General features: G+C 41.5%; 1 protein-coding gene across 4 annotated transcripts in view; it reads left to right on the plus strand.

Annotated features, from left to right (window-relative positions):
* LOC126195115 (esterase FE4-like) overlaps positions 1-13,231 on the plus strand; it is a 193,688-nt gene that overhangs the window by 99,380 nt on the left and 81,077 nt on the right. For 2 of the 4 annotated variants that reach the window (XM_049933604.1, XM_049933593.1), the window contains exon 10: positions 2,025-2,154. The exons of 1 other annotated variant lie outside the window; for it this stretch is intronic. In XM_049933604.1, the coding sequence (XP_049789561.1) occupies positions 2,025-2,154 (130 nt within the window). The remainder of the gene's footprint in view (positions 1-2,024; positions 2,155-13,231) is intronic. One more of the 4 variants, XM_049933621.1, reaches the window with a different exon arrangement.

A 13,231-nucleotide genomic window follows, 5' to 3' on the forward strand; every position in this document is an offset into this window, starting at 1 on the left:
TTGATGCTAGGTTGGAGATTGCCTTTCTGTATTAGTGTTGTATTTGTCTGAGGTACATGTGCATATTTCATTTGTCTTGTGTGGTAGCTGTATACAGATTCATTATGGGTGACGCACTGACCTTTACTGTTTAATTTTTCTTTTATAATAATTACATTTTCTAGTATGCAAATACATAACAGTGTTAGTTTCTTTATTTTTCCAAAATAGTTGCCTGCATGGTGATCTTCGGTCAAGCCACTCCATTAGTCTAATGTATATTTGACTTGTTCCACATCCATGAAGGTTCTCCTTCTTGATGGAATCTGTGGTACATGATGAACGAATGAGTGTCTATAAAGAAGACTGCTTATGAAACACTTGTGTGGCCCATCCTAGAATATCACTCATATATCTGGGCCCACCCTGAAAGACGACTAACTGAAGACATTGAATGTATACAAAGAAGAACAGTAAGAATTGTCACACATTCACAGGTTTGTGTGACCAATTAAAGAGCCTCACAGGTTCAGAAAGGTCATTTATCAGACACTTTGAAATAGACACCAACTGTAATGTGAATGCTTATTTACAAAGTTTTGTTCCTTTAGGGACTGTGAAGACAATATTGCACTAATTAATGTGCAAACAGAGGTATCTAAGCATTCATTTTGCCCACAATCCATACAAAAATAGAGGAGGACGAAACCATTATATGTGGCACAATGGGAAGCACCTTCAGCCATGTATATCTCAATGCTTTGACGAGGACAGATGTAGAGGAATAAATAATGAACTTCTCACAATGGGTGAGAAGGATGGTGGAGGGCATAATGTAACATATATTTTTCTTTCTGTGGATATGAATAATTTTTAGGAAATAAATGCCATAATGTATAACCACTTTGGAATCGGTTTCCTTGCATGGGATGTTGTCTTTACATACATAATAGGTGAAACTGATTTTAAATTTATTTATGTACATTATGAGACAGAGAAAAAATGTTCTGTACACAATTAGACATATAATAAAGAAGAAAATAAGACTTCTTGAACTGATGTTTAATGTTATTATTGGTATAAAATATATTACTGTAGTTTAAGTGTTTTTTAAGCGTTGGAAGTTTTTGTGATAATTCATGTTATTGAATTAGGAATGTGCTGTTACTGACTGATAAAGGTGCAAGTAAATTATTGACTGAAAGACACAAATGTTCACTACTTAACAGTTTCTAAATATGGAGAAAATTTATTATAAAAATACTGCTTGAATAACAAAGCTCCCAACACCCTTTAAAATTTCATAGAATCTAAAAAAAATAACATTTCAAACATAAATATATTTGTAATAAAGTCATGTTGGCCCTGATAAACAAAGTATTGTGCATTCTGATGCATTCCAAAGTTTCATATGTTGTCCACATCATATATTAACAGAATCACCAGGGGGATGGAGCTAGTAGTGGTAAATGATAGATTCCAGTTATTTTTCTGTGGAACACATTATTAAATCATAATTGTTTGAGTGATGTGTAAGCAGCATACATTACACATGTTGTGATGTATTGAGTGAGAGTTTGGAGAGTTTGACTTTATCATGTATACTGAAGAAATTAACTGATAAAATAATACCTATTTATAATAATGCTCTGACACATCTATATGTAGGAGCTATTGATAATGTGCTGGTACGTAATGAAATGTTGCAGTTTGAATGTTTACAGAAGAACAATAATTCACAGCACTTTTGTTCAAAATTAGTTGCTATTTATAACACAGACCTACAGATGTACATAACTCAAATTGAATTTCATTGTAACTTATGGAAACTCGAAACATTTGAGCAAAGACAATTTTATATTTCCTATAAATATTATTATTTTCGAATTATTTGTATCTCTCACATTCTGACACTGTTGAAGCATAAACTACAAATACATCCACTATTAAATTACAGTATCTTAAATTACTTTCTGAACAAAATATGTTTAAGAAGCAGAACTGCATACTATTTTATACTATTTGTTTTCCTGTACAATTTATAGGTGCTGGCCATGGTAATGAAGTCAACTACATGTTCCATTGGGGAGGAGGTGAGAATCTGCAACCAGGGTCTGAAGGAGCTATTACGAGGAGCAGGTTGATACAGATGTGGACAAATTTTGCAAGATACGGGTAAGTTAATACATAGATGATACAGCTTCATATTACCAAATCCTTATCATCAGTTATGAGCTAATATCAGCTCTGTGTTGAAAACACAATTCCGTGTGGTAAAAGTATTTGTTAACAGCTTGTGTTCACATGCACCTGTTCCAGAAGTGACTTATACTCTCTCTCTTTGGTATTCAATCGTGAGGCTGATTTGTGGCAATATGTCAATTGCCTAATATGTCTACCTTCCTCTTCATATCTGCGTATGTACTGCATTTCACATGACTTTGTCAATTGCTGTAATAGCTAAACGACAATAAAATTTCATTCATTCATTCATTCATTCATTCATAATCCACAGCATATATGGCATCCTTGATCATCCCCAGTGATTCCTATCGTTAATGGTTCCTCCTATTATTGTTCCTAAAATGCTATTGTGTCTTAAAACATGTCCAATGAGTTTGTCTCTTTTTTGGATGTGTCTCCACAGAGATCTGGTTTTCTGTACTCTTCTCAGCACCTCTTCATTTGTAACTCTGTCTCTCCACCTGATCATCAGCATTCTTCCGTACCACCAAATCTCCAGGGATACTAGCCATCTTCTCTCTTGTTTTCCTACTGTCCAAGTTTCTGACTCATATGGGGCCACATTCCAAAAAAATGCTTTCATAATCCATTCCTTATTTTCAGAATGATGTTCATGATGGTGAAAAAGTTCTTTTTTAAATTGTATGTAATTTTGTCATTTCGTGCTCTGCTCACACTTCCTTTCTGGCTCGTACCATCCCTTATAATCCTGCTTTCCAAATAGGTAAATTCTTCTATCATTTTAGCTCCTCTCTTCCAGTTTGTATTCTTTAAGGTTCATATTCTTCTTCAGCAGTGCATACCATTACTTTAGTTTTTCACTAGTGACCTATATAGTGTTAACAGGTGGTGCCACCTATTTTGCGTGGCTGCTGAATCCTTTCTTACCTGGGAGTTATTTTTTGCCCTCTCTAACTTCAAATCTGTGGCCAAAAGCTTTATGTAAGTGTGTGTAAGTGTCTTTTAATTGTGCCTGTCTGCAACTTAATGTATCTTCTTTATGGTAAGAAGCAATCTATCATTTTTAAATTTATCTTTTTCTTTGTTTTCATCATATAATGCTTTTTATAGTTCTGTAAAGTAGCTTCTGATGTCACTAACTGCATTCTGCATGTCTTCTTTCTTTTCTTTTTTCATGTAAGTACTTGTATCCACACTGGCTTCTTTAATTTTTGTATGATACTGGTTACAGAAAATCCTTTACATTGTGCTGAAGACCTTCCCTAGAGCTTCTTTCATATTCATGACCACAGAAACACCATCTGCATAATGCAGCATGTCTATTTTCTGCCCATTAATTTTGATCCTAACCTCAACAGTTTCACAAATTCATCTATAACTTCTGCACGTAAGTACTAAATACAAGATCAAAAAAAGCACATCTCATGTCTCATACCTTTTTGAATTTTTGCTTCCTGTTCTTGATGAAAATTTCTAATCACAGCCACTTCACTTCTACAAAAGCTCTGTATAACCAGCAGATCTTTGTAGTTTAGACCCGCTTTCTTCAGCACTCTGAGAATCTCTAGCCAGCAAGCCTCAACAGTCAGCATCTGAAATACACTCCTGGAAATTGAAATAAGAACACTGTGAATTCATTGTCCCAGGAAGGGGAAACTTTATTGACACATTCCTGGGGTCAGATACATCACATGATCACACTGACAGAACCACAGGCACATAGACACAGGCAACAGAGCATGCACAATGTCGGCACTAGTACAGTGTATATCCACCTTTCGCAGCAATGCAGGCTGCCATTCTCCCATGGAGACGATCGTAGAGATGCTGGATGTAGTCCTGTGGAACGGCTTGCCATGCCATTTCCACCTGGCGCCTCAGTTGGACCAGCGTTCGTGCTGGACGTGCAGACCGCGTGAGACGACGCTTCATCCAGCCCCAAACATGCTCAATGGGGGACAGATCCGGAGATCTTGCTGGCCAGGGTAGTTGACTTACACCTTCTAGAGCACGTTGGGTTGCATGGGATACATGCGGACGTGCATTGTCCTGTTGGAACAGCAAGTTCCCTTGCCGGTCTAGGAATGGTAGAACGATGGGTTCGATGACGGTTTGGATGTACCGTGCACTATTCAGTGTCCCCTCGACGATCACCAGTGGTGTACGGCCAGTGTAGGAGATCGCTCCCCACACCATGATGCCGGGTGTTGGCCCTGTGTGCCTCGGTCGTATGCAGTCCTGATTGTGGCGCTCACCTGCACGGCGCCAAACACGCATATGACCATCATTGGCACCAAGGCAGAAGCGACTCTCATCACTGAAGACGACACGTCTCCATTCGTCCCTCCATTCACGCCTGTCGCGACACCACTGGAGGCGGGCTGCACGATGTTGGGGCGTGAGCGGAAGACGGCCTAACGGTGTGCGGGACCGTAGCCCAGCTTCATGGAGACGGTTGCGAATGGTCCTCGCCGATACCCCAGGAGCAACAGTGTCCCTAATTTGCTGGGAAGTGGCGGTGCGGTCCCCTACGGCACTGCGTAGGATCCTACGGTCTTGGCGTGCATCCGTGCGTCACTGCGGTCCGGTCCCAGGTCGACGGGCACGTGCACCTTCCGCCGACCACTGGCGACAACATCGATGTACTGTGGAGACCTCACGCCCCACGTGTTGAGCAATTCGGCGGTACGTCCACCCGGCCTCCCGCATGCCCACTATACGCCCTCGCTCAAAGTCCGTCAACTGCACATACGGTTCACGTCCACGCTGTCGCGGCATGCTACCAGTGTTAAAGACTGCGATGGAGCTTCGTATGCCACGGCAAACTGGCTGACACTGACGGCAGCGGTGCACAAATGCTGCGCAGCTAGCGCCATTCGACGGCCAACACCGCGGTTCCTGGTGTGTCCGCTGTGCCGTGCGTGTGATCATTGCTTGTACAGCCCTCTCGCAGTGTCCGGAGCAAGTATGGCGGGTCTGACACACCGGTGTCAATGTGTTCTTTTTTCCATTTCCAGGAGTGTATAAGGCGCATGACATGAAAGTGATTTCAGCAACAATCACAGTACTGTGTTTTTAAAGTGTCACATTTGACCAGAAGCATGTTGTAATGTTTACTATAAATCACAATATTGTAAGAAGGAAAATCCTTACACACCATATAGCCGAGATGCTAAGCACAGATAGGCACAGCAAAAAGACGCTCACAATTACAGCTTTTGGCCATTATGGCCTTCATCAACAGTAGACACTCTCTCTCTCTCTCTCTCTCTCTCTCTCTCTCTCTCTCATGCAAATGCAACACACACACATGGCTGCAGTCTCAGACAACTAAAACCACCAGTTGACATGAGTCCATGCTGAAGTCGACACTCCTATGATCGTGTTTCGTTCCTCAGTTCCGTCACACTGAATGAAAGACATCTTGCTGATAGTAGATAACGCCCATGTCCTCATCCTTCTGATGGATGGAAACCCTCCATTATCAGATGAGCATCCTACATGCCTTCATCTCTTCACTCTGCAAAAGTTAAATCATCTCTCCATACTTCAGCTCTTCTCCACACTTTAGCCCATCAGCTTTTTCTTGAGCTGGTCATCACCTCACCTGACCATGCTTTCTGCAGAACTTTGTGATGGACCGACCACTTCATGTTCCACCATCAGCTTCATCGTTGGACAACATGAAGGTACCAATCTTCCAGCTCCTGGACCCCAGAATATCCCTGAATATGACGCAACCACTACATCCCCCCCTCCCCCCCAGGACTAATCACAAGTACTCTGTACTGTGAGGGGGGACTGTGTGGTGTTGATGTAAAACACCAATCGTCAAATGAGGACTCTCTCTCTGCTCACAAGTTCTCTTGGTGAAAAGTTAGAGATGATTCAGTCAGTTTATATGACTTTTGGTATATACATGTGTAGATGCTTGTACTTAAATATACATCTGTATCGAACTATATAGTGGAAGTGTTTGATTTTGAGATAGTATCCCATCACATTTCCACAGTGGTAAACATTACAAGGTTTGTTTCCTTGGTGCTTCTGACCAGATGTGACATTTTGATAACATAATAATGTTATTGTTGTCAGAAGCACTGTCATGTCTTGCAATTTATACTTTAGATTATGACCATATGCATGGCATACAATTTTTTTAAAGTATCTTAGAAGAAAGATTAAGAAAAGGCAAACCTACGTTTCTAGCATTTGTAGACTTAGAGAAAGCTATTGACAATGTTGATTGGAATACTCTCTTCCAAATTCTGAAGGTGGCAGGGGTAAAATGCAGGGAGCGAAAGGCTATTTACAATTTGTACAGAAACCAGATAGCAGTCATACGAGTCGAAGGGTATGAAAGGGAAGCAGTGATTGGGAAGGGAGTGAGACAGGGTTGTAGCCTATCCCCGATGTTATTCAATCTGTATATTGAGCAAGCAATAAAGGAAACAAAAGAAAAGTTCGGACTAGGTATTAAAATCCATGGAGAAGAAATAAAAACTTTGAGGTTTGCCAATGACATTCTAATTCTGTCAGAGACAGCAAAGGACATGGAAGAGCAGTTGAACGGAATGGACAGTGTCTTGAAAGGGGGGTATAAGATGAACATCAACAAAAGCAAAACGAGGATAATGGAATGTAGTCAAATTAAGTCGGGTGATGCTGAGGGAATTAGATTAGGAAATGAGACACTTAAAGTAGTAAAGGAGTTTTGCTATTTGGGGAGCAAAATAACGGATGATAGCCGAAGTAGAGAGGATATAAAATGTAGACTGGCAATGGCAAGGAAGGCGTTTCAGAAGAAGAAAAATTTGTTAACATCGAGTATAGATTTAAATGTTAGGAAGTCGTTTCTGAAAGTATTTGTATGGAGTGTAGCCATGCATGGAAGTGAAACGTGGACAATAAATAGTTTAGACAAGAAGAGAATAGAAGCTTTCGAAATGTGGTGCTACAGAAGAATGCTGAAGATTAGATGGGTAGATCACATAACTAATGAGGAGGTATTGAATAGAATTGTGGAGAAGAGGAGCTTGTGGCACAACTTGACTAGAAGAAGAGATTGGTTTGTAGGACATGTTCTGAGATATCGAGGGATCACCAATTTGGTATTGGAGGGCAGTGTGGAGGGTAAAAATCATAGAGGGAGACCAAGAGATGAATACACTAAGCAGATTCAGAAGGATGTAGGCTGCAGTAGGTATTGGGAGATGAAGAAGCTTGCACAGGATAGAGTAGCATGGAGAGCTGTATCAAACCAGTCTCAGGACTGAAGACCACAACAACAACAACAATGACAATGATGCAGTCACATCTATTACTTTAGGTAACTACTATGTTTGTATAACTATACAACCAATTTAGTTGTATGATTTTCATATTTTAGCTCTCTTCTCTTGATTTAGTGGTGTGTTACTATATTTTTGATGCACTTGACAATGAGCAGTGCCCAAAACTAGAGGTGCAAAGAAAATACTTAAATATAGCCTGCTGCAATAATGTCTTTCCTCAAATTTATTAAGGCATGTGGGGCCCACCCAGAAAATAGGTTAAAGAAATACTTAGAAATAGGCAGTATAATTTAACTGGATAGATAAACAATCTATTTTCCAAGCAGCAGCAGGAGAACACAAGCATATAAGGGTTAAGAAAATTTGCAAGCTTTCAGAGCAATTGACTCCTTCTTCTGGCTGAAGGTTTGAGGGGGAAAGGAAGAGGGATGAAGAAAAAGGACTGGCTACATTTGGAAAAGTTGTCCAGAATCATGAGTCAGGGGAGACTTACTGAATGGGATGAGTAGGAAAGGCCTGGGGTTATAGGGGAGTCCAGTCCTTTTCTACATCCCTCTTCCTTCCCCTTCAGCCTTCTGTTGTGCATTATCCCTCTCTCCCCATGGCTTACTCTTATTTTCCTCAGACTTTTGAACATCTTGCATCATTTGACATTGTAAGATGCTTTTTCTGAGTCAACAAATCCTATGAATGTGTCTTGATTTTTCTTTAGTTGTGCTTCCATTACCAGCCACAATGTCAGAACTGCCTCTCTGGTGACTTTACCTTTCCTAAAGTCAGATTGATCATCAACTAACATATCCTCAATTTTCTTTTCCATTCTTCTGTATATTATTCTTGTCGACAAGTTAGATGCATTAGATGTTAAGCTGATTGTGCAATAGTTCTTGTACTTCTCAGCTCTTGCAATCTTCAGAATTATCTGCTTGATATTTTTCCAAAAGTTAGATTATATATCACCAGACTCATACATTCTACAAATCTACATTGCACTCTTAATGTTATGATCCTTGCTTTTAATTTAACTGAAGGTTTTTTTGACTGTTCTATATGCTGAGGCAGTACTTATGACAATCATATATTTTTCATTTTTTGTGCAGCCAATTTATCCTAGCTTCCCTGCACTTCCTGTTTATTTCATTCCTACGTGACTTGTATTCACGTATTCTGAATTTCCCTGAACATTTTTGTACTTGTTTCTTTGATTGATCAACTGAAGTATTTCTTCTGTTATCCATGGTTTCTTCACAGATACCCACTTTGTACCTATGTCTCTCTTTCCAGCTTCTGTGTCTGCCCTTCTTAGAGATGTCCTTTCCTCTTCAACTAAGCTTCCTGCTGAGCTATTCGGTACGGCAGTATCTATATCCTTAGAGAACTTCAAGTGTATCTCTTCATTCCTTAGTACTTCTGTATTCTTCTTCTTTCATATTGATTCTTCCTGATTAGTCTCCTAAACTTCAGCCTACTCTTCATAACTGCTAAATTGTGATCTGAGTCTGCTCCTGGGCATGCCTTCAATCCAGTGTCTGATTTTGGAATCTCTGCCTGACCACAGTGTAATCTAACTGAATCTTCCTGTACCTCCAGGCCTTTCCCAAGTGTACCTCATCCTCTTATGAGTTTGTTGCCATTACTAGCTGAAATTTATTGCAGAACTCAGTTAGTCTTTCTCCTCTCTCATTCCTAGTACCAAGCTGATATTCTCCCATAACTCTTTCTTCTACTCATTCCCCTACAACTGCATTCCAGTCCCCAATGACTATTAGACTTTTGTCTCCCTTTATGTACTGAATAATCCATTCAGTATCCTCATATACTTTCTCTATCTCTTCATTTCCAGCTTATGACATCACCATGTATGCCTGAACTGTTGTTATTGGTTTGTTGTCAGTCCTCATGACAACAAGTCTATCAATGAACCATTCATGGTAACACACTCTCTGTCCTCCTTCCTATTCATAATGAGTCCTAACTCCCATCATACAATTTTCTGCTGCTGTTGATATTGTCCTATACTCATCTAACCAAAAATCTTTGTTTTATTTCCATTTCACTTCCCTGACAGCCATTGTATCTAGACTGAGCCTTTGTGTTTCTGTTTCCAGATTTTATAGCTTCTCTACTACGTTCAAACTTCTGACATCCCATGCCCCAATTCATATAACGTTACTCTTTCACTGGCTATTCAATCTTTTTGTCGTGGTCAACTCCCCCTTGGCGGTCCCCACCTGGAGATCTGAATGGGGGACTATTCCTTTTACCAATGGAGGGATCCTCATGACACTTTTCCAATTACTGGCCACAAGTCCTGTGGATACACATTTTATGTCTTTAATGTAGTGGTTTCCACTGCCTTCTGCAGCCTCATGCCATTGATCATTGGTGATTCTTCCACTCTCTTTGGCAATGTTATTGGCAGAATGAGGGTAACTTCTTATGCTGGAAATCTTCAGCCAGCAATTCTGGTTACTTTTAAGCAAAATTTAAGTGGTGGCAGGGTTAGAACCCAGGACTGAGGATATTTTGATTACTATTTAAAGACAGTACCCATAGACCACTATCTTAAAATACATGCAAACCAGAATAACCTACGTCTTGGTTGTTACAAGCTTCTTCATTCAAAATTGGATGACAGCCAACAGCCTGATATCAACAACACAAAGCACAGGACTTCTGGAAGACTGGTAGCAAAAAGCAAGATAAATGTATCATGAAATCCTCAACACCCCAACAACAACAAACAACAAATGGAAGGAAGACAACCTTTGACATAGAGAAACATAGTTTACTGTCCATAAGAACAGTACTGCAACTGTAAATACATTACTATTTCTAGCTTAATGCTGGGTGCTGTCTCTGTGACAAGAAGATGGAGCACACTTTAATTTAGTAAATTTGGCTTCCATATTGACAGACAAACAATAGTCATGGCAATACATTAAAGCATGTTCCATCTTCTTGTCACAGAGCCAGCACCCAGTATTAGCTAGAAATAATGATGTAACTTCCAGAAAACTATCTGAAGATGAACCTGAAAAGGTTTGAAAACTGGTTCACAGAATAATAAATAATTATTCAAAGAAGTGACTGGTTGCAGTTTTATGTATTTACATTCAATTAACAGCCACAGGTCCTAATATATATATATATATATATATATATATATATATATATATATATATATATATATAAAAACAAAGATGATGTGACTTACCAAATGAAAGTGCTGGCAGATCGACAGACAAACACAAACATACACACAAAATTCAAGCTTTCGCAACGAACTGTTGCCTCATCAGGAAAGAGGGAAGGAGAGGGAAAGACGAAAGGATGTGGGTTTTAAGGGAGTGGGTAAGGAGTCATTCCAATCACGGGAGCGGAAAGACTTACCTTGGGGGAAAAAAGGACAGGTATACACTCGCACACACACACACACACACATATCCATCCGCACATACACAGACACAAGCAGACATATATATATATATATATATATATATATATGACACAAGCAGACATATTTAAAGACAAAGAGTTTGGGCAGAGATGTCAGTCGAGGCAGAAGTGCAGAGGCAAAGATGTTGTTGAATGACAGGTGAGGTATGAGTGGTGGCAACTTGAAATTAGCGGAGATTGAGGCCTGGTGGATAACGGGAAGAGAGGATATATTGAAGGGCAAGTTCCCATCTCCAGAGTTCGGATAGGTTGGTGTTAGTGGGAAGTATCCAGATAACCCGGACGGCGTAACACTGTGCCAAGATGTGCTGGCCGTGCACCAAGGCATGTTTAGCCACAGGGTGATCCTCATTACCAACAAACACTGTCTGCCTGTGTCCATTCATGCGAATGGACAGTTTGTTGCTGGTCATTCCCACATAGAATGCGTCACAGTGTAGGCAGGTCAGTTGGTAGATCACGTGGGTGCTTTCACACGTGGCTCTGCCTTTGATCGTGTACACCTTCCGGGTTACAGGACTAGAGTAGGTGGTGGTGGGAGGGTGCATGGGACAGGTTTTACACTGGGGGCGGTTACAAGGGTAGGAGCCAGAGGGTAGGGAAGGTGGTTTGGGGCTTTCATAGGGATGAACTAAGAGGTTACGAAGGTTAGGTGGACGGCGGAAAGACACTCTTGGTGGAGTGGGGAGGATTTCATGAAGGATGGATCTCATTTCAGGGCAGGATTTGAGGAAGTCGTATCCCTGCTGGAGAGCCACATTCAGAATCTGATCCAGTCCCGGAAAGTATCCTGTCACAAGTGGGGCACTTTTGTGGTTCTTCTGTGGGAGGTTCTGGGTTTGAGAGGATGAGGAAGTGGCTCTGGTTATTTGCTTCTGTACCAGGTCGGGAGGGTAGTTGCGGGATGCGAATGCTGTTGTCAGGTTGTTGGTGTAATGTTTCAGGGATTCCGGACTGGAGCAGATTCGTTTGCCACGAAGACCTAAGCTGTATGGGAGGGACCGTTTGATGTGGAATGGGTGGCAGCTGTCGTAATGGAGGTACTGTTGCTTGTTGGTGGGTTTGATGTGCACAGATGTGTGAAGCTGGCCATTGGTCAGGTGGAGGTCAACATCAAGGAAAGTGGCATGGGATTTGGAGTAGAACCAGGTGAATCTGACGGAACCATATATATATAAAAAAAACAAAGATGATTTGACTTACCGAACGAAAGCGCTGGCAGGTCGATAGAAACACAAACAAACACAAACATACACACAAAATTCAAGCTTTCTCAACAAGCTGTTGCTTCGTCAGGAAAGAGGGAAGGAGAGGGAAAGATGAAAGGATGTGGGTTTTTAGGGAGTGGGTAAGGAGTCATTCCAATCCCGGGAGCGGAAAGACTTACCTTGGGGGAAAAAAAGGACAGGTATATACTCGCTCACACGCACACATATCCATCCGCACATACGCAGACACAAGCAGACATTTGTAAAGGCAAAGAGTTTGGGCAGAGATGTCAGTCGAGGCGGAAGTAGAGGCAAAGATGTTGTTGAAAGACAGGTGAGGTATGAGCGGCGGCAAATTGAAATTAGCGGAGATTGAGGCCTGGCGGATAACAAGAGGAGAGGATATACTGAAGGGCAAGTTCCCATCTCCGGAGTTCTGACAGGTTGCTGTTAGTCAGAAGTATCCAGATAATCCAGACGGTGTAACACTGTGCCAAGATGTGCTGGCCGTGCACCAAGGCATGTTTAGCCACAGGGTGACCCTCATTACCAACAAACACTGTCTGCCTGTGTCCATTCATGCGAATGGACAGTTTGTTGCTGGTCATTCCCACATAGAATGCGTCACAGTGTAGGCAGGTCAGTTGGTAGATCACGTGGGTGCTTTCACACGTGGCTCTGCCTTTGATCTTGTACACCTTCCGGGTTACAGGACTGGAGTAGGTGGTGGTGGGAGGGTGCATGGGACAGGTTTTACACTGGGGGCGGTTACAAGGGTAGGAGCCAGAGGGTAGGGAAGGTGGTTTGGGGCTTTCATAGGGATGAACTAACAGGTTACGAAGGTTAGGTGGATGGCGGAAAGACACTCTTGGTGGAGTGGGGAGGATTTCACGAAGGATGGATCTCATTTCGGGGCAGGATTTGAGGAAGTCGTATCCCTGCTGGAGAGCCACATTCAGAGTCTGGTCCAGTCCCGGAAAGTATCCTGTCACAAGTGGGGAACTTTTGTGGTCCTTCTGTGGGAGGTTCTGGGTTTGAGGGGATGAGGAAGTGGCTCTGTTTATTTGCTTCTGTACCAGGTCGGGA

Source organism: Schistocerca nitens, chromosome 1 (assembly GCF_023898315.1).
Source record: "Schistocerca nitens isolate TAMUIC-IGC-003100 chromosome 1, iqSchNite1.1, whole genome shotgun sequence".
Lineage (NCBI taxonomy): Eukaryota > Metazoa > Arthropoda > Insecta > Orthoptera > Acrididae > Schistocerca > Schistocerca nitens.